Below are 19,988 nucleotides of genomic sequence, written 5' to 3' on the forward strand. Positions count from 1 at the left end.
TTCCCTTTTATCTTTTGCTGACTCTTTTTTAATCTTTATTTTCTCCATCCTAGTAAATGTTTGATATGTCATCAATTTTACATTTTCCCGTCACAATATTTTCTTTTTTCCATGTCGCATATGTAATAATGAGAGAGACCAAGAGGCGTCTCCAAAATGCCAGATTAATATCTCACTGGCTAACCACTGTGTCCAACAAGTACTCACCCTCATCCCCATATTTAGAAATGCCTTTCTGTGTATCATAAAAGCAACAAGGAAAAATGATAAAAAAAAAAGTATTATATAAAGTATTATAAGGAAAATAGAAAATGTTCTAAGAAGAATCCAAAATGGATCATCTTTTCAAAGATGAAATGTGTGTCATATCCATTTGGAACCACTTATTTTAGTGAAGATGTTTGAAGAAATGTCCTCCTTTGCCTGTGGTGTCCCTTTCAAGAAAGTGACATCTTCTCTCTTCGCTGGTATGGAACCTCCCTCGGGTTCACATGATAGAAGAAAAAAATGTAAGGAAATCCTTGTGCATGGATTGCTTAAAGACCCCCTCCAGACATGTTTTAAAACATGTAAAAATATTCTGCTTGGAATAATAATTTGTGTCTGAAGTGGTTTTCCACAACAAAGCTCAATTACCTAGTTAATTATTAAAATGGAATCTCCTCCTTCTCCCACATTGAAAAATACATAATCTATAAATAGGCAAATATTTTTCATTTCAAAAGTTTAACTGCTGGACACACGATGTCTCTTACTTCACTGAAGAGTCCATTCTCAGGCTTCAAGTTTCTGCATCACACTTGTTCTTGCTCAAAACTAGTTGTGATATCACAAATCATAGTTTTAGGTGCACACCTTAAACTCAAACTTATGGTCTAGCAAATGAGTGTTAAGTGTGTGCAGGGAATGCAAAAGAATTGCTAAATTGAGCACATTGATGTATATATGTATGAAGTATCACTGTGTCCTGTTAATGAAAGTGTGCGAGTGTTATTATTAAGCATTGCAAATCAGCTAAAAAACTGGCATGCAAAGTAATTTGTGCATCAACAGCTGAAGACAAATTGAACAAAAATTGCACAGTAACCAATCGGGAAATATAAAGTGTCCACTTAAGTTTCAAAAAGTCATTGTCATTTCACTGTGTAGCTGGCTTTGAGGGTATGAACCACTACAGAATCGATGATAGTGGGAGGATAAAGTACAGGTCAAGAGGAGTGTAATACCAAATAATATGTGTATGAATAATCAAAAGGAACTGTCCAGTGTCTACTTTAGACTCTCTACTTTAACTGGCTATTATGTGAAACCTAATAATATAAAATAATAACCTAATAATATAAAATAAACCTATTTTGTACAGATTTCTTAACTATGCGCTCAGTTCACCAATCTGTGTGCTTGGTTTAGTAATCAATGTGTACACATTTCCACATCATTTTTTATGCCATGTTACCCTTAAAAGGAGGAAAAGGTACCCTGTCAGGTCATCAGCTGTTATACAAGCAAGAGAGTGATGTGCTGTGTAGTTCAGTCACTCTGTGGACTAGCAAACACTTTTTATTGCCTGAGCCATAGTGAGCCGTGAGCCATATTGCCTTGAGATTGGCATAACAGCTCCATAGTCTTGGCGCTGTTCGAACATCCTGACACACACACCATCATTTCTTTTTCAAAGTCTGTAAGATCACGCTTTAAACCAACTCCTGGGAATTCATTATCATGCAAAGCAGGTGTGGTGAAGGAGATGCTGTTGCATTGGCCTGTTTATGCGGTAACATATGCAAATAGAGAAGAAAGGACTCTACTGGGGCTGAGCACTTCTGGGACACATGTTACAAGTGCATATTGCAATCATACAGTGAGCTCACACCTTTTAAAATGGAATGAAGATATATTGGCAGAAACAACATTGATTTAACACACCGCCTACGCAGCACTAACTATTGGTGGGTTGCTTCCAAGTTTTCTCACTGTTAAAAATAAATACAGACACCCCGCTACTTCCGGCAGCCACGTTTTTTCACCTTCACTTTCAGCTCTTGCAAACACTTTTGCTCTGTTTTGCTTCTGTTTCTTTTTGGTTTTACTCTGTTTTGCCTTGTAATGACTAATTACTAAATCTGTTTCTTTCACTCAGACGTTGATCCTTTTATTTCAGCTTTTTCAGAAAGTAATTTAACAGATCAAATCACATTTTATAGGCTATACAGTGTAAGCCATATGCCAAACTCCCACACAGAGCCTTTTCATAGCTGTAAGGGCCTAATTTTGTGCTTTTACACAATCAGTTTCACTTTATCACTTATTGCTGATGACTGCAATATCATCTGATCACAAATGTGTAGAGGGACACAGGTTGAATGAACTGTACGTTCTGTAGCTTTGCTTCCGTACATTTTTACAGATAACATCCAGTGCTCATCATTATGAGCTCTTGTCCTGAACTTTGTCTTCATCCTCTCCTCCTGTAGCCTTAGCCTCAACCTCCTGTACTCTGTTCTCCCTTATCCCTCCCACTAATTACCCCTACTGCGTCCTGTGTATAGCTGTGCCTCCAGGTTGTTGCTTCAGCCTGGGGCCTGTCAGTGCAGGGTATAGGTTGATGCTGTACATACAAATAAACATTCTTTGTCCTGAGTCACACAGGTGTTGATTTCTCCATTTTTTTTTTTTTTAATGGATTTTTTGTTCTGCCTGGCTCATTTACTCTCTCTCTCTCTCTCTCTCTCTCTCTCTCTCTCTCTCTCTCTCTCTCTCTCTCTCTCTCTCTCTCTCTCTCTCTCTATATATATATATATATATATATGTAAAACTATAGAACTATGTATTTGCAGTTTCACTCACTTTTTCTAAATGATCAGTTATGTGTCTCCCTAGTAGCATAAAAGGTTTGATGATAGCCACAGAACATACATTTAGAGTACAATTCATGCTCCACTATTATTTTCAGCCAGTGCTCCTTCCCTCACCCTATGTCAAACAGAGCATGCACACATCAGAGTGAACATGTCATGTGTTGTTAGTATTGGTTGTTTAAGTAGTGACATGCTCAAGGGCAAAGTGAAGGGAATAACCCAGTTTCCTGGCCCAGATACCTGGCGCTATATGAAACGTGCTCTGTTGAAATTCCCCTGGTTTTGGTCTGAACTTTACATTGATCCAAAGCAAGGTGACTGACCATGAACGGGGCCTCTAACATGTGTTTGTATGACTAATACAAACCTCTGTGTGTGCTCTCTCATTAACAGCCAGTCACAGCGTGTCTGTTGAGTGCAGCCTTCTTCAGTGCCCTGGGGTCATCTTTCCTTTACGGGTACAACCTCTCTGTGGTCAACGCGCCAGCTCTGGTGAGTCAAACTGTGAGGACGTCTTGTAAGCCTTCTCATGGAGAACCATGATTGATTTCTCATGTTTTCTCTGTCTGTTAGCAGCATGAGAAATCAATAAACATTCATTTAGATGGTGCCTCAGAACCAGGTTTTAATTAAGTTACGCCTGAATGAGAATACTGAGTTGTCTCCTATTCTCAATTGATTGTCCAAAATGCACACATTCAATCAGATTTTATAGACACTGTCATAGTTATAGTAAACCCCAGTACTAAGCTTTTTCACTGCTGTAGAGTCGACATTTACTGTAATTCTATTGGTTTTGCAGTAATTTACTGCAATTCTTGTCCGTTAATTACTGGATTAATGGTTTCACAGTTTCCCACAGTTTTGGTACACACACAGAATCCAGTGAGCCTCAACTTATTGCAAGACCAATTGCATAAACTTCAGTTCCATAAAAAACAAACAAAAAACACCAGATAGTCTTTTCACATAAAAATGAAATTGCCCACCCATCAGTTACATACAGCCAGCTCAGTAATTGTAACACTTTGTTGTTCAATATGACTTTCATCCCACATGAATACAAACACTGAGAGGGAACTTTTAATCTTAATAATCTTAATAATCACATAAGGTTTCATTTTATACAAATACGCTAGCTGCTGGGTTTTGATTGATTCACATTTTTATTGTGATCCCACTTTTACTCTCAGGATGGAGAAGAGGGAAATGTAATCAAAGAGAACAGGAATATGTTTACTGGATTTTCATTGTTAGTGCGGGGCCTTTTATCAGAGAAAAGACAAGACAAACATCAGCAGAAAGGCAGTTATGTGTATTTAGCATTACTTACACAAGACTAAATATTTTCATGGTGTGTAATTCCTCTTTGATTGGTGAAACTGAAAGTGCAATTTTCATGTATCGGTCTAGTTGAGTGGTGCCACTTTTGGATGAGAAACAGCATTTTCAGAGGTTACACTTCAGTCTGGCCTTGTGTTTATTTGATGGTAATTAGAGGCCCCAGGGGTCATTTAATTAGTATTCAAACATTATAACCCTCAGCTCTGCAGCTGCCAATACAAGTACAGGGAATGCTGCAGAATATGCAGAAAGTGAATTTTAGTTTTTACTTAGAGCTTTATTTATGTCACTGTTTTGGTCAGAAGCTGTTATTGATACAGTAATTGGTAAAACCTTGAATAAAATTAAGCAGTAAAACTAGCCTAATATTTAAAAAAGTAAATTTGCATGATTTATTGTTCAAAAAAACTCTTTATTTATCTTATACTAGCCCTTCATGCAGCTGCTCAGCTCAGCCTCTGTCTGAAACAGTTTTAGCCCCCCTCCCCCCGCCCCTCGGCAGACTTCTGGCAGATCGGGAGGCTACGTAAACAAACAGTAGTACTAGGATTTCACTTTGTTTTTCACAGAACAGTGGGGTTCTTCTTTTAATTAGGGTTTGTGTATATACGAATTGAGCAAACCAGACATCACAATGCTGCCCATGATTGGTGAGGTGAATCTAGTGAGCAAGAGGAGGATGAAAGTGAGGAAACCTGATAGTTCTGACCTGTGAGCCTAATTGTTAATTGTGTGATCTCCAGCATCAGGGTTGCCCTAATGCTGCACTATGCACGATTTGTGGTGCAGAAGAGTACAACACCATACAATTTATGTAATAATACCCAATACCTACTGTTTATCCTCAACCCATCACCAGCAGTAAGTGAATGGCAGAAAGTACAGGTTCATGAAAGAGGCCATTTATCAAACAAGCATCAATACGTCGCCAACACCTCTGTACTAATATGCCCCCCTTCTTTAGCGTGTCCCTTTCCTTTTAGCCTTGGCATCCTAGCTTCATTTTGCTTTTTGAGAAAGGGCCTGATGAAAAACACACCCATCTCTGTTCCATATCTTTTTTCACAGGACCCTAGACACTGAAACAGTTGTATTTACACCTAGAGGGATGACTCTCACTTTGCACCATCAACCTGGTAGCTTCACTTCTAATAAATAGCTCACTTTTGTCTCACCTGAATCCCTCAAAACCTGTTCATAAAACTGATCCTGCAGATTTTTCTTTGCTTTCATTTTTCCCTGCCCATCCAGCTGAAACAGTCTGATCTATGTGCCATCAATAGATGTGAGTATTCAAGTTGTTTCAGATTGAAAATTTGACATTGCACAGATATGAGAATGCAACCAACTATAAAGTTTCAAGAACCTAAAAACTTCCATCCACACTGTCCTTCAGCTCAGTTTGCAAACTTTTAATCACCTTTTAAATGATTAAAGACAGTTTAAATTAGTTCTTTCACTGCTCTTATTTCTGTTTGCACAAAATCTCTTATCTGTGAAATTAGTTTATCTACTTCCAGGGAATTAGCAAGGTATTTCATCCAGTAATTCTGGTTAATTCAGTGGCTCCTGTCAGAGTCCCAGCCACTGCGCTGCTGCACATGCAGCTAATTCTCCAGTTCATTTGTATGTTGAGCTGTTGCTTGTTGTTCATACTCTTCCAAAGCTTCTGCTCACCAGGAACACAAGCTGATTATTAAGCTGGTGCTGGCTCCTCTCTACCGCTGCAGGGGTCCACTACTTCTCCTGCTGTCAAAAATAAACAAGCCACTTCCCTCATTTATGTTTGCCAACTATACCAGACTGCAAAGATCAATCAGTACTGCACTGTGTGCTCAAAACATTAAGTACTGCACTATGTGCTCAAACTGTCCTCAGCTGTAAATGAATGACAGAAAAATTACAAGTTCAGCATGCCATTACGTTAATCTGTCTGAATAAGGGCCTGAACCACTTTTACGTGAAAGTAAGACTAAACAAAAGGTTTAAAAAGGTTTAATAACAACTAACTAAAGCCTCAATAAATTGTACATAGCATACAAACATTGCATATACAGTTTTCCCCAGGCACGGCAGGTCTACCTTCAACAGTGAGCTCCTTACATGTGAAATATTGTGTGGCTGCAATGTGTACTGCGAATGTTAAAGAATGTTGCATTCCCATTCCCATTAAAATTCTAATAATCTTGTGGCTTTTAAGATCTTTGAGACTATATATGTTTTCAGATGACAGACTTCTTCGCCAGCCTTTCACAGAAAAAGCAGCCAAAACTAACACTTGCTATTCACCTACTCATCATTCTAGTCTCCCCTCTCAGTCATTGGGAATGTGATGGAAATCTAGCCAGCAGGCACCACTGGTTACATTAAGATGCACTTAAGAAATCGGGTCAGCTGCCTGCAGTTTTTTTTTTATGATTTTTTAAACATCATGTATATGAGAAATCTGGTTTCTGTAGTCAGGGTAATTCAGTTAGATTTCCCCTGAAGCCCTCTTGGGCATGCACATGTACATGAGACACCAGGTTTCCAATCGGCTGTTTTACATATGCATGACAAAGGCTGCAAACACGGAAAGTATCTCTGTGACAGAAACACAGAGGGATGAAAGGAAACATAATTACACAAAGAACGAAGTGATGCATCCACGTATTCAAAATAATTCAAACTCCAACATTCTTGGTCCCCTGGGAAAGTTCCTTCAGAGGATTGCATTATAAAACTGAAACAAAGACAGAGTAGCCTCTAGAATAAGTTGTTTCTGCAGCTGAAGGGAAGTTTGTGTCCCTAAAACGCATTTAAAATATGTAAACCATGGTTTCAAAATATGGTTGAGGTAGGGGAGAAATGTCATTACTGAACTGCTGCCTGCATGTGTTTTTTTTAGTAATCAGGTTACTGCAGTACAGTGCATTTAAATCTGATTACCTGTGAAACCTGATTTCTCACGAACCTGCTTTCTTGTGTGCATGTAAACACAACTGCTTGTGTTTAGAGGAAATGGTGCGGGTGAAGGACAGGAATGAATATTTGTAGACATTGGTGATTGCTTTAGTACACAGGGAAGAAGAGGGTAGGCACATTATTGACTGAGCATAGTGTGTATTTGCAGGGAACGATTAAGTCGGAATTTGGGTAATCATTAATCTTTTCCATGTGAGATGGCGGACTGATCTGTGATGAAAACAGGGAGAGGGATGATGAAAGTCCTGTGGAAACCTTAAAAATGTAAATGTTATCAAACTGGAATACGTACCAAGAAGCATTCAAACAGTCAACAAATCCTCTTAAATACTATCTAAAAGGTGTAGGCTGAAACCAAAGCTTATTATGCCTACCTTTCTACATTTACCAAGACACTAAGTACTTCATTATATTCCCCACTTCATACTCATTCAAAATAAAGTAAAGTTGAGCAGTTTTAATAAAATAAAAATAAATAATTCAAAAAATAATGGTAAAAATCTTTAAACAAAGTAATTCAATTTCACACATACACACACACACACACACACACACACACACACATACACACACATATATTAATATATAAATATATAATCATAAGTGTGTGTGAATATATATATATATATACATATCAACTCTTTTTGGAAGTAACTTATAGTGAGTTTTATACCATATCTGAGCAATTTTATAGTCTACAGTATCATCAAATTTCAGTATCTGTAATTTGAGAAACAGGGTTTGAGGGTTCTCGATAAGTACATCTGTTGATAATTCCTATGGCTCTCTTCTGTAGAATGAAAATTTGATTAGTATGAGTTTTACATGCAAATGAATGATACATTTGAAAGGTCTCTCTCTCACATGTTCCTCTTCTGTTGCAGTACATTAAAGATTTCTACAACAAGACATGGATTGAGCGATATGGGAAGCCTGTCGCAGCAGAAACAGCCACCCTCCTCTGGTCTATCACAGTGTCTGTATTAGCTATCGGAGGTCTTCTGGGAACGCTGTCTGTCTCTTTTCTCATCAAAGTATTTGGAAGGTGGGTTGAGTTTCATTTATCACTGCAGCATTTCTCATGCAGTCCTACTGGTCTGGGACCTATATCATGAAATGCTAATTGTGGGTTAGCCAGCTAACTTTGGGTTTAACATTTACATATCATTAAGCTGGCTCTGTCTGTGTTGTGGCTCATCACAATGGTAATATGTGCAGTTAACTTTTATCTTTGATCGGTTAACTTTCAATGTTAGTTAGATCAGAAATGCAATATACAGTAAGAAATATTCTTACTGTATCAAATCATCTAAATAGTTTGCTCCTCTTAGATATAAAAGTAGAAATGATCCAGTACTGACTTCTAAATATGAAGTCTGGGACCCAAATTGACCCTTGTGTTCAGGCAAAACTAGGTTTACCTGAACTTTTTTGATGAGATATACTTCTCTGCCAGACCTGAAAGAAATCTTCCTGCGGATACACTGCGCTTTTTCTCTTTTGCTCTTCCAGTCTTGGTTCAAATGCAAGATTAACCTTTATCCCAGCATATGACAGGCTGTACATGCATTTTTCATTGCTTTTGCACTAAATGCAACACTGTCTCTTTGGAACTAAGGAGACAAAGCCAGAGTATGTTGTAGTCTACTCCCTTGTTGCTTCTTTTTCCTTGTCAGGCTCTCAGCTCTCACTTTCTTTCATTCACCTCTATACCTTATGCACTTTCCTTCTCCTTTCTCTCTCTCACGAAATCTGTCTGCGAGCATCAACTCAATGCGGGAAATGTAGTTCTAAATATACATAGGCACTTATACAGCCCTGGAAGTGGCTGAGTGGCTTTACTTGAGGGATTTCCACTGGGGTTATTCGTATCATAGATTTACTTATGTGGATTTGATTTTCTTGTCAACAGCTGCTCGTTGCCCCTACCAGCTACACAGCTAAGATTCAATACAACAGTCCTGCAAAAAAAGCTGTGAATCTTGGAATGTTCAGTGTTAATTGAGATCTTCATAGAGGCGTTGATTCAATGTGCTGATCCAACATATTTTTTTATGGCCTAAGTATGGTTAAAAATTGGACATATTTTTTTCTCCATGCCTTTTGGGGCCTCCTTCCATTCTTCAGTTGTTTTTATTATTTTAAAGGTTTATTGTTTTATGCATAATTAAGGGTTTAATGGCACACGAAATTCACAATTCGGTATGTACCTTGGTTTTTGGGTCGCAGTTCAATATGTTTTCGGTACAGCAGAAAAAAAAGAAAGGTAGAAAATAACATGTTGGTCTTTTATTTTGAAAAATGTGAATGTCCAACAATTGCTCATTGGTCAAAACTATTACTGAAACAGTTTAGTTAGTTTAGCTGCAGTGGAAAAGGAAAACAACATTTCTGTTTCCTACAAGAAGTCAGGACACCTGCTGACAACTGTTTTGTGCTGATTTATGGTCTAACTGTATATAAAGTGGTTGAAACTAGCTCCACCTCCAGCAGCTACAACAATAAAATATGGAGAGCCCTTTCATTCAAAACCCCACCGATGCAGTTACCAGACACCACCTAGTCATCGTGCGCTGCCACCCCGTGGACATTGCACCACCCAGCCAGGTAGCGCTGATATCCAATTCAACATCGTGCACTACCCAGAAATTCAATCACCTCTCTTAAAACAGAAGTAGAGCAAGAAAGGCCAAAACAAAGTTTGGAAATAAGCTAAAATCTAAGGCGGAAGAAATTGGTATTATTAATATTAATGTGTGCCCACCAGTCTGTTGGTCAATTGTACCGTCATAGCTAATCTCAGAACCTGAAGTTGAAAGTTGAAAGAAATCAAGAGATATAGTCAAGGAAGTTAACCACCTTGTCATCTGCAACAAGAATGGAGTTCATATTTACAGATTTATACAGATGGATCAAAGGATCCAGAGAGTAGGAAAGTGACATTTGGTGTAATCATTCCTGAATTAAGAATTAAAACAGACATAGAATTTCAGATCAGATGTCAGTAATCACAGCAGAGATTCTGGCAATATTATGGGCACTGTAGTGGGTGAAGGACAATAAACCAGACGTCAAAGAGAGGGCAAGGAATGGGGAGACACAGTATCGTCTCACTACATAGATAATGGAGCATATTTTAATAATAGTGTTGCACTCGGTCAGTGTTATAGGTCTCTCATTTGTCTTTCTGACAGCAGAATCACTACAGGGTAACTCGGGTAACCAGGCTACCTTGGCTAAGCTGGCTAGCGTACATCCATGAGCATATTACAGCTAAGTGGTGCGCTGCCAAAACGCACTCTAGAATTATTGTCCTGCACGTCGGACTAAGTGGATTATTAAACTATTTTGACGGTAATTGTTTGGGTCACGGAGCGTATTCTTTGTACGACTGCATGCACAGATGGGATGAACACACGTACTGTTACACCCCTATGCGTAATGTATAAATATTCTACATCTACAAAAGAAGACCTACTCAAATAACCCAAATATGATATTTTTTTTTATTGTAGATGATAACTATTTTCAATAAGGAGCCATTTGCTTATGTTGTCACTCAAGATTCCTCAAATTCACTCAAAAGGAAAATACAGCTCTCTCACATTTTCTGTATTGACAATGCACTTATAGACACTTAGGATCAGTTTACTGTGCTCATTATAAAAGAGTGCACTTTGTTTCCCTTGTCTTTTGGATGGAGTGTGATATGACAGAACAAATGTTAGTTGTTTTCCCCTCATCCATGTGCTCATCTCACCTCAATGCTTTGTGAATAAGACAGCTGGTCCTATGAAGTACCAACAATGAAGAAAATAGATCGGCTTCATTTTTCAGCCCCGGAGGTTGCCGCTTGGATTTAACACAATCTGAGAGTGACAGAGCGCTAGGTGCTACGACATGATACGCGCCACTAAAGGCACATTCAGCATAAATACATAGGCTCGACATTAAAGCACACAATAAATAATAATACAACAGCTCCACCAAAACATGAAAAGAACACTGCACAGTCACAGTACAACGTTATAATAATAAATAAATGTGTCTTGCCTTCATGTAGTTAACAAGCTTACTTACGAAGGAGTTTGCTTTTCTCCACAACCTCTCAATCTTTAAGAAAAGACTAAAGACCCAGCTTTTTCGCGAACACCTCTGCACTTGGTGGACTGAAGGTACAGAAAAAACTAAAATACAACAACAAAAAAAATCTGCTTCTATGCAATCTATGCACTCTATGCATTGCCTCGGTGCACCGCCTGTTGGCATCTATGTCCTACTGGACTCAAAGCTTAGCTTTATGGCACTTACTTGTGTTGTTCTCTCCTGACTAGATCCCTGCTTGTGTCATATCAGCTCTCATATGTACGTTGCTTTGGATAAAAGTGTCTGCTAAATGAAAATTGTAAATTGTCAGTCACATCATCAGAGTCCAGCTTCATTAGGATCTCTTTCTCCTGAAAAAATCGTATTGAGCATCCTTTGGAGCCACACATGCACATGCTGCTCCGCTCCCCCCTCCTGCTTCAGTTGCCTCCAGCTCCGGTAAACCTTTTTGTTGTTTATCGTCAGTTTCTGCCACAAGTCCAGTGTCCAAGTCTGATTCTTCGGCCTCCTCTTGTTTGTCTCCCTGGTCTGGCTCTGCCACAAGTTTAATGTCTGTGTCGTCACCCACGCTAACGTTAGCGCTGCTAACTGAAGCAGCACAGTCGGTGACCCTGGCTACACCTGTGGAGGCCTCAGCAGTGGCATGTTTCGAGAATAAATCTGTTATTTTTGCACATTTTTCATCCTCAGCCAGCAGAGCTTACCTTGTACCTTGCATTTCTTTAATTCATTCATTCATTTTCTTTTAACTTGGCGTAAATTTCATACCCGCTCAATTTCCGATTTCTGCCCTCTCCTGACCTTTCCACTAGCTACATCGAGGGGATTGTAGGAGAATTTGTTTATTAAAAGGTACAATTTGGTCAATCTCAAACTGCTGCAAGCATAGAATATTTTTTTGAATCAAAATCATCACAGACAATTCATTATTATTTTTTATTATTATTATCATTTTTAATCAATGCAATGACTCATTCTGAGCAGCCCAAACAGCTCATAGTCAGCCAGCCCTGCTGGCATTTGCCCAAATTCCAGATGGCCAATCTGTCACTGCGCAGAGCTGTATGTCCTTCTATCCTCCAGGGCTGGACTCTGGCACTGACAATATCACCTCAGTGCTCTGAAATAATATATGTTCAAAGGAATCTATTATCCACTAATGATGAGAATGTCACTCTCGGAGCAGGAGAAGACTCATGAAGCTTTTATTCTGAGTCATTTAAGAAAATTAAGATGCCCTTAAGATTCACCTTGGATCTCTCTGGTGGCAATCCACACTATGTTGATTAGGCTAAAATTTATTATTCATTCTCTCTCCATAATCTCTGCTAGTTTTGCACAATGTCTTGGAAAGGTTGAAATTCAGATGCCAGGGAGAAGAGTTGAATTTATATTAGCAGATGAGGACAGGTAGAGCAGTCTCAAAGAAAAGTACTGAATAACTGGTTCATTAAAATTTTGCCAGTGTAGCTAAGGTTAACGTTTTTTGTTTTTTTTTAAATATGTAATGCCTGAATATTTGAACACAGAATAATCTTTCATGATGAAGACATCAGAAAGGAATAACCAAACAAAGTAAGTCAACGAATAAGTGTTTTTCTTTTTTTTTTGGCACAGTAAATCAGAGTTTTGTTAGATTTAAATACAATAAAGAGACACAATCAACTCTCTAATAAGCAAACAATTGTGATTAAGATGCTGCTGCTGTAGTGTGTGACTGATTTTGACATGCATAAAAAGGGCTGCTTTAGTCATGGCTGAGTGAAGATGCTATCAATTCAGACCAGACTGCTCTTGAGACAATCTGAAGTGTGTAGGAGTAGACCTCAGTGTGAACAGCCTCAACCTCTAACATCAGACAATAAAAGTTTCCTTCATAATGATCCTGCAACAAATCCTAAGTTTATTTTAATCACCAATGGACCAGTCACATCCTGCCAAGCTCCAGAGCCCTGTCTACTAAGACATGGTGTTCCCCTCAAATTCGCCCGCAACAATAAAGTGTTAAAGTAACAGTAAAGTTTATTGCTTACAGGGACAGGGGCACCAAATAATTACCAACACATAACGCAAGCCAGGAAGCTGATCAGTTTCTGTCCCCCAGGACACAAGCTGAACCCCTCTAGAGATTTCTGCAGACAGACGATTCATCCCCGCACTAAACTCTATAGTCCCAAGAAAATTAAACCTGCAGACAGAAGAACGAGCAACATTAAATATGTGCACACCCAGATACACACAGACTGTCATATGAATGATTATATCTTTAAAGTAATAGTTCAACATTTTAGGAAATACACATACCAGTTTTACACTTAGGGTTTTGTACAAATTAAACAAACTAGATATAACATGTTAGTTAGTGAGCTTTAGAGGTGCTGGTGGGTGGATTTTGTTACCTTCGTACAGAGTCAGGCTAAATGTTTCCTCTTGTTTCCAGTCTTTACGCAAAACTGGCACCAGCTACATATTTACCATACAAACAATGGTATCGATTTTCTTGTCTTACTCTCAGCTAGAAAGCAAATAAGCATTTCCCAAAATGTGGATCTATTGCTATCCAGTCCTATTTGATAAATCATCATTATGTAACATTGATATAACATTAACACTATGTCTTCTTCTTTCTCCACACACCAACCTGTCCAGGGTCACTAAACATGGATACATATCACTGCCTCTCATATAAACATCCAAACATGCACACACACACATTACCCACACATACCCTACTTAATCTAATCTAATCTCTACTCCCGGACTCTTATCATATCATCACATACATTATCGTAACTGCTTTATGTTATTGTCTGTATGTCTGTCCACCCTCTGTCCATCATAGTCTCTACTCTTTTTTTTACCACACTATGTTATGTTATGTTTCAGAAGTTGGATTACTAACCCTAACTACAACTTTTTTTTTGCCAGTATGATATTTTGGTGAAGAAAATTGGTGAAGTGAATAAATATACTGTACTTTATAATATACCTATATGGCATTTTGTACAGGGATTATGATTAGTTTAAAGTGTGTGCAGGATCATTTTAACCTGTGCCTGTATAGTTGTTTTCTTATTGCTTTTTCTAACCAATTTCTCTCCTCGACTTTAGAAAGGGAACCTTGCTGCTGAATAACAGCTTTGCTGTGATAGCTGCTGTGCTGCTGGCTCTGGGCGAGAGGGCAAGATCTTTTGAGATGCTCATCATTGGCCGGCTCATTATTGGGGTGAACTCTGGTAAGTGTTTCTTTTACTAGGCTGGAGAAGCAAAACAAAACAAAACAAATGATTTATCTGTCAGTGTGGAGCACAACAGTACAACAGTGGAGGGAGAAACAATCAATGGAACAATGTAATCATGTAAATGAAGTACAAACAAGACAGTATTTGGACTGTATTTTATGTTTAATAAAATGTTAAACAGAGAAAGTTACCTGTATTCAAATTTGTGTGGGTGTGAATTTCTGGGTGGCATTCAGATTCTTGAAATCACTCTTGTTTGTTTCATGAGACCATGGTTGCCCATGTTTTTGTTCTGAGCATTATGGGAATGAGGTTTTACAGTGTATCAAGATCTGCTATATAATGACCAACTAACAGCAATAGCTGCTGTAGTTGTTCCCTTTGAAGGCCCAGCACTCCCACACATGCTGCTTTCACTTACTCTGGATAATTAGACCTCTGCTCAGGTTGAAGGTTGTCGGAGGTATGCTCTTGACTGTAATCAGTTTTGATTGTCATCGATCAGACCTTGTTACATAACTATTACATTGCCGTAGTGCTGTTTGCATTAGTCATCACTGACTGACACATCACTGTAATACTCTTGGAAAGTTGAATGTTTTCCCTGCATTGTACAAGTTCCCACAGTGTAGGTATGAATTTAATTTTGGTTAGCTGTCTTTACTAGCTTTGTCATAAAACTGAATTCACTATAGGCATGTAATAGCCTTGGCTTTGATCACAGCTAAATAGATCTAACAGCTGCCAGACAAATAAACACACTTTAACCTGAGTTTATTAACACCTCCTCAGAGCAACACTTTCAACTAAGAAAAAATGCAAGCAACTTTCCTACAGCTTCTAATGAAATCATGACATTTACAGCATAGCTTTGTAAAGTAGTTTATTTATCTAATGTCCTTATGGAAAAGAAATCCTGAAAGTGCAAATTATTTAGATTAATTTAGACTTTAGGTGTACCCAGATGCCCAAGGAAAATAAAGAGATCAAGATAGCTTACTTACCAAATCTGAATACACTATTTTATGGGCAGTAAGCAGCAAGACCCTGATTACAGGTCTAAGTTTCACTTCTAAGTGCACATATACAATCACAGAGGATGAGCAGAAGATCAATGCTCATTCATCCCTGTCATGGTAGGTTGTGTTGCCTGCAGATACAAATTTTAGGGGGATCAACTTGTTGTTACAGCAAATTTTCAGGCAGTAGGGATGTGAAGATTCACTGATTTGCATCAGTGCACCGGCATTAATGTTAACAATGCAACTGCCCCAATTGCAAAAGTGTGCACTGGATATAATTTGAGATGAACAAGAGAAGCAAGATCATTGGCAATACATCGAGATGCATAACGCATTGGTCTCAGTGATGGAGGTGTACATCCCTATCAGGCAGTAGCTTGACTTAAACCAGCTACTGGCAGAAATTCAAAACAAGTCTGCCTAAGTCTTCTGTGGACATAATAGTGACATATAGTTCAGTTTTGGTAATGATTTAGTACTTAATTAAAAGATCACTTGAATTGGCAAACATTATATTTGCTTGAATTTGTAAATTGTCATATGAACAACAGTAGCCACCTCAGCATCAATGTCCATAAGATGTGTGTTACCTGAAAAAATATACACATTCACTGCAGAGCACGATCAATTGTTTACAATATCTAAACCATGGAAATTGATTTTTGCAAAAAGCTTTCGAAGGATGACATGTTCTATCAATCCTGATCATTTCTAATCTGCAGACCATCCATGTAAGTAGCCATGGGATTGCCCCATGCCCCATCCTGAGGAACAAACACACCACAATCCCGTGCATTTCCATCACTGACATCACTGACAGCATGGACGTCATGACAGCTCCCTAAAAGTGAAGCTAAAACATCTTGATCGCCTCCTGGTGGCTGGCTGCAGTATAAGACATAAATCCCCCCCCCCCCCCCCATGGCCTCAGTTTTGCAGAGATGTGTAATGGAGACGCATCATCCATATTTATATACAATAATTTACCTGGAAAGAAAACAGACAGACTGAGCCACTCGTTTTGTTTAGGCCAGTTATGTATCACATTAAATGTAAATCTGAAATATTCATATCTTAAAAGATTTTAACCTTTTGTTTTTTTCTGACAGGTATAGCTCTCAGTGCCCTCCCCATGTATCTGGGAGAAATTTCCCCAAGACATATCAGAGGCTTCATTGGCCAGTTCAACTCCATCCTGATCTGCTTGGGAGTGTTCACTGGGCAGGTGCTGGGACTGCCAGAGCTGCTGGGCAAGGTCAGTGTTGTTGGAAATTATAGAGTGTAGGTAAATAGCCATATAGTATAAGCCATATCACCTTTATAGTTCACCTTGAAGGCTGTTTTGAAGGCTGTTTTGTGAGATTTTTCTATTACTGGAGTCAGACAAATTCAGACAAAAACTGGGACAACTAAGTGGAGCTGGGTGGTGCAAATGAGAGTCAACCATCACAGCAACCACCACATTTTCCTCCACAAGATTTATTGACTTTGCATGTCTAGAGAGACTTTTTCTCTTGACTTTAATAAAGTCTGCTTGAGAGACAGCATTCATTGATCAAATAGAACCTGCATCTCAAGACATTTCTGCTTTGCCTTCAACATTCAGCCATTGTGGATGCTGTCGGTGGGTTGATTTGCATTCATTCAACATTATGTACTGTCAATTAAAAAAAATAAGTGCAATTTCACAGATCATGACACATTGGCGAGTTTCACCAATAATGCCCGAGCAGCTGTCATTAAGCGTGACAATTTTGCATGGCTGTGACTCTTTATAATGTACGTATTATTCATTTATCACATGTTCCTGTAAACCATCATCAGCAGTGATATCTCACACATTAAAAGTCAGAAAGGTAATGAATTATTTAGTTTATTGTGCCCATATTGAAACAGACTTTACAAGGTGCTTCACGATGAATGATAAATGCAAAGAACATTTACACAGTGAAATAAAACGACGTATAAATGAATAAAATGACAATAAAAGAATAATAAGTGTGATCACACAAAATTAAAATAAAGTTTACAAATGCACCCTTGATTAGCAAAAATTGCTGTGTACTGTACACAGCAAAAAGACAATCACCCAATCAGTAAAATTGGCAAACAATGTTGTATTATTTAAAGTTCATCTCTCACCTTTTTTTTCATCTCCACAACATCATATCATGTAGACAACCATGTGTACTCCTGGTCTGAAGTATGTGTGAAGTGCGAACATTCTCCCCCTCTTCATTTACAGATACATTACTGCTGTTTAGGAAACGGTGTATTATTTTTGTGCATATCCATTGTTTATATATCTCGCTCTACCTGTTTGCTCTATACAACACTGCTTTAGCATGACCTCCTCTGCACTCATCCAACAAGCCTGGGTGTTCTTAATCTTATCAGCTTCCAACAACACCATCCTGACATCCCCTTGGTTTCACACCAATTCACACCTTAATTCCTCTGACTCTGATGACTCTCTCACATGGCTGTCATGTGACCTCAGTGACTCTCATGTGACACTGAGGTGTGAATTAGGTTTAATTGGCAAGGACCTTCCATACGGAACTGATGAAGTCTCATGGATGAGTGTCAGAGATCTTCAACTCTACAGCTACAATCCAGCAGATAGTTTCAACTTGACATTCAAGCTTGAGCTGGTACCGGAGAAAAAAGAAAGCACCTAAGGATTTCCCACCACTTTTTCCTTTCCAACTGAACAGTGCAGGCTGCCTGACAACACTTTTCCCATCAGCTAAACGCCTTCCTTGGCCACTTGAGGAATCGACTCATGTTATTACCTTGCACAGTATATGATTGGTTCTATCTGTCCCTCGTTTCAGTAATACATCTGCTGGAATTATCAATCACACCTTGTTTACCATGGAGGAAATGTTTAACACATTCCTACTATTTACCTTAATGCCCACCGTACACAAGTTTAGCCATGTTGACGGGCCTACTGCTGTGGCGTTTTTCACAATCTAATTCCCATCTATGCACTGGCAATGCATTATGTGCTAGATTTTCAGTTTACCCTTTTAGAACTGAAAACAGCCATTAGCCTAATTCACATATGCTTTGAAAGCCAAATTCAGTTGTGTAATGTGAAAAGAAAGCTAGTGATATAAAGCTTTCTTCTCCTGGCACATTCTGTTGACTTACTTTTGGCACCATATTAAAAAAATAATGAGCGAATGCATCTCTTCTAAATTGCTTTCTCAAATTCTAAGCATTCAGTTATATCTTTTGGCAGTTTAGAAGGTGTGAGGATCATCAGCGGCATTTTGTGACTTGTTGCCTAAAGGGTGATCTTGAATACCTGTTGCTGCTCATTGAGGTTCAGGCCAAATGTATATATCACTAATCCAGACACTGTCATGGAGAATGAAGAGAGATGCCCTTTCACAACCGACAGTGCAAATAATGACTGGTAGTACTGAAGTTTGCAATATAAGTAAACCCCAGTAAGCTAGTTATTTATGTCAAACAGAAAACATAAGTTGACAATGAAAGAGAAACATATGGTGAAACTTCAGCATAAATGCTTTTTATGAAATTAAATTATTGGTAATTTAGAGGCCCACCTTTTAGCTGCTAAAGTGGCAGGTAACGTTAAAGCTAAAAAAGCAGAGGGAGAAAACACTGAACCATTAATTTAATAACTTTATTTCTTTACTTTATTTGATTTGTAAATGTTTTCCAATGAAAGGCACTGTAGATGATGAGAAGGATGAAATTACTTACCCGAAAGATTGTGGTATTTTGCAACTTGGATTAGGCTAAGAAAGATCTTATACAAATACTTGCAAAACTAGTGACATTCCCATTGGCCTCAGCTGCACATTGTGTTTACTGCTAATTAACAAATATAAGTGTGCTATACTAAGATGTTTAACATGCTCAACATTACACCTGCTTAACATCAGCATCCACATTGTCATTGTGAGCATGTTAGCAGGCCAATGTGAGCATTCAGCTCAAGCAGAGCCACTAGTTTGGCTGTAGACTGTTATACCCCTTTAGAACAGCAGACTAATGTGTGTTGGACCTGCTTTGGGCCCATTCCTATTAGACAGCTGTCACTGGTTTATTAATCTTGTTTTAGTAACAATTTGAGTTTGTCCAGTCGTAATGAAATGTGTCCAGGTAGGCCCGGACTCACTTGATTGGAAAACATGGCAGAGAGAGAGAGCCGTCATTGCTGTCATACACATAACGCATCAACACAACATTCAGTCAGTGTCTGGAGTGCATGGTTTAAAGAGCAAGCGCCAGATAACAACAGTCTCAACAAATATCAGGACATGTTGCGTTTTCCTTGAGGTTTGTCATTAAGTAAGTCATTTAGTAAGTCATGTAGAAAACTTTCTTCTTTCGCTCATAAGGCAAACTGTGGTTTGCTAACATCTCCTCCAGTGAAATTTTGTAATAAAAATGATGGTGAAGTCAAGTGA

At 38.5% G+C, this 19,988-nt stretch overlaps 1 protein-coding gene across 5 annotated transcripts in view; it reads left to right on the top strand.

The window, feature by feature from the left end:
- slc2a9l2 (solute carrier family 2 member 9, like 2) overlaps positions 1–19,988 on the top strand; it is a 104,626-nt gene that overhangs the window by 9,737 nt on the left and 74,901 nt on the right. For all 5 annotated transcript variants that reach the window (XM_044349725.1, XM_044349729.1, XM_044349727.1 and 2 more), the window contains 4 exons: positions 3,252–3,350; positions 8,051–8,211; positions 14,385–14,509; positions 16,647–16,792. In XM_044349725.1, the coding sequence (XP_044205660.1) occupies positions 3,252–3,350; positions 8,051–8,211; positions 14,385–14,509; positions 16,647–16,792 (531 nt within the window). The remainder of the gene's footprint in view (positions 1–3,251; positions 3,351–8,050; positions 8,212–14,384; positions 14,510–16,646; positions 16,793–19,988) is intronic.

This window comes from Thunnus albacares, chromosome 4, assembly GCF_914725855.1.
Source record: "Thunnus albacares chromosome 4, fThuAlb1.1, whole genome shotgun sequence".
Taxonomy (NCBI): domain Eukaryota; kingdom Metazoa; phylum Chordata; class Actinopteri; order Scombriformes; family Scombridae; genus Thunnus; species Thunnus albacares.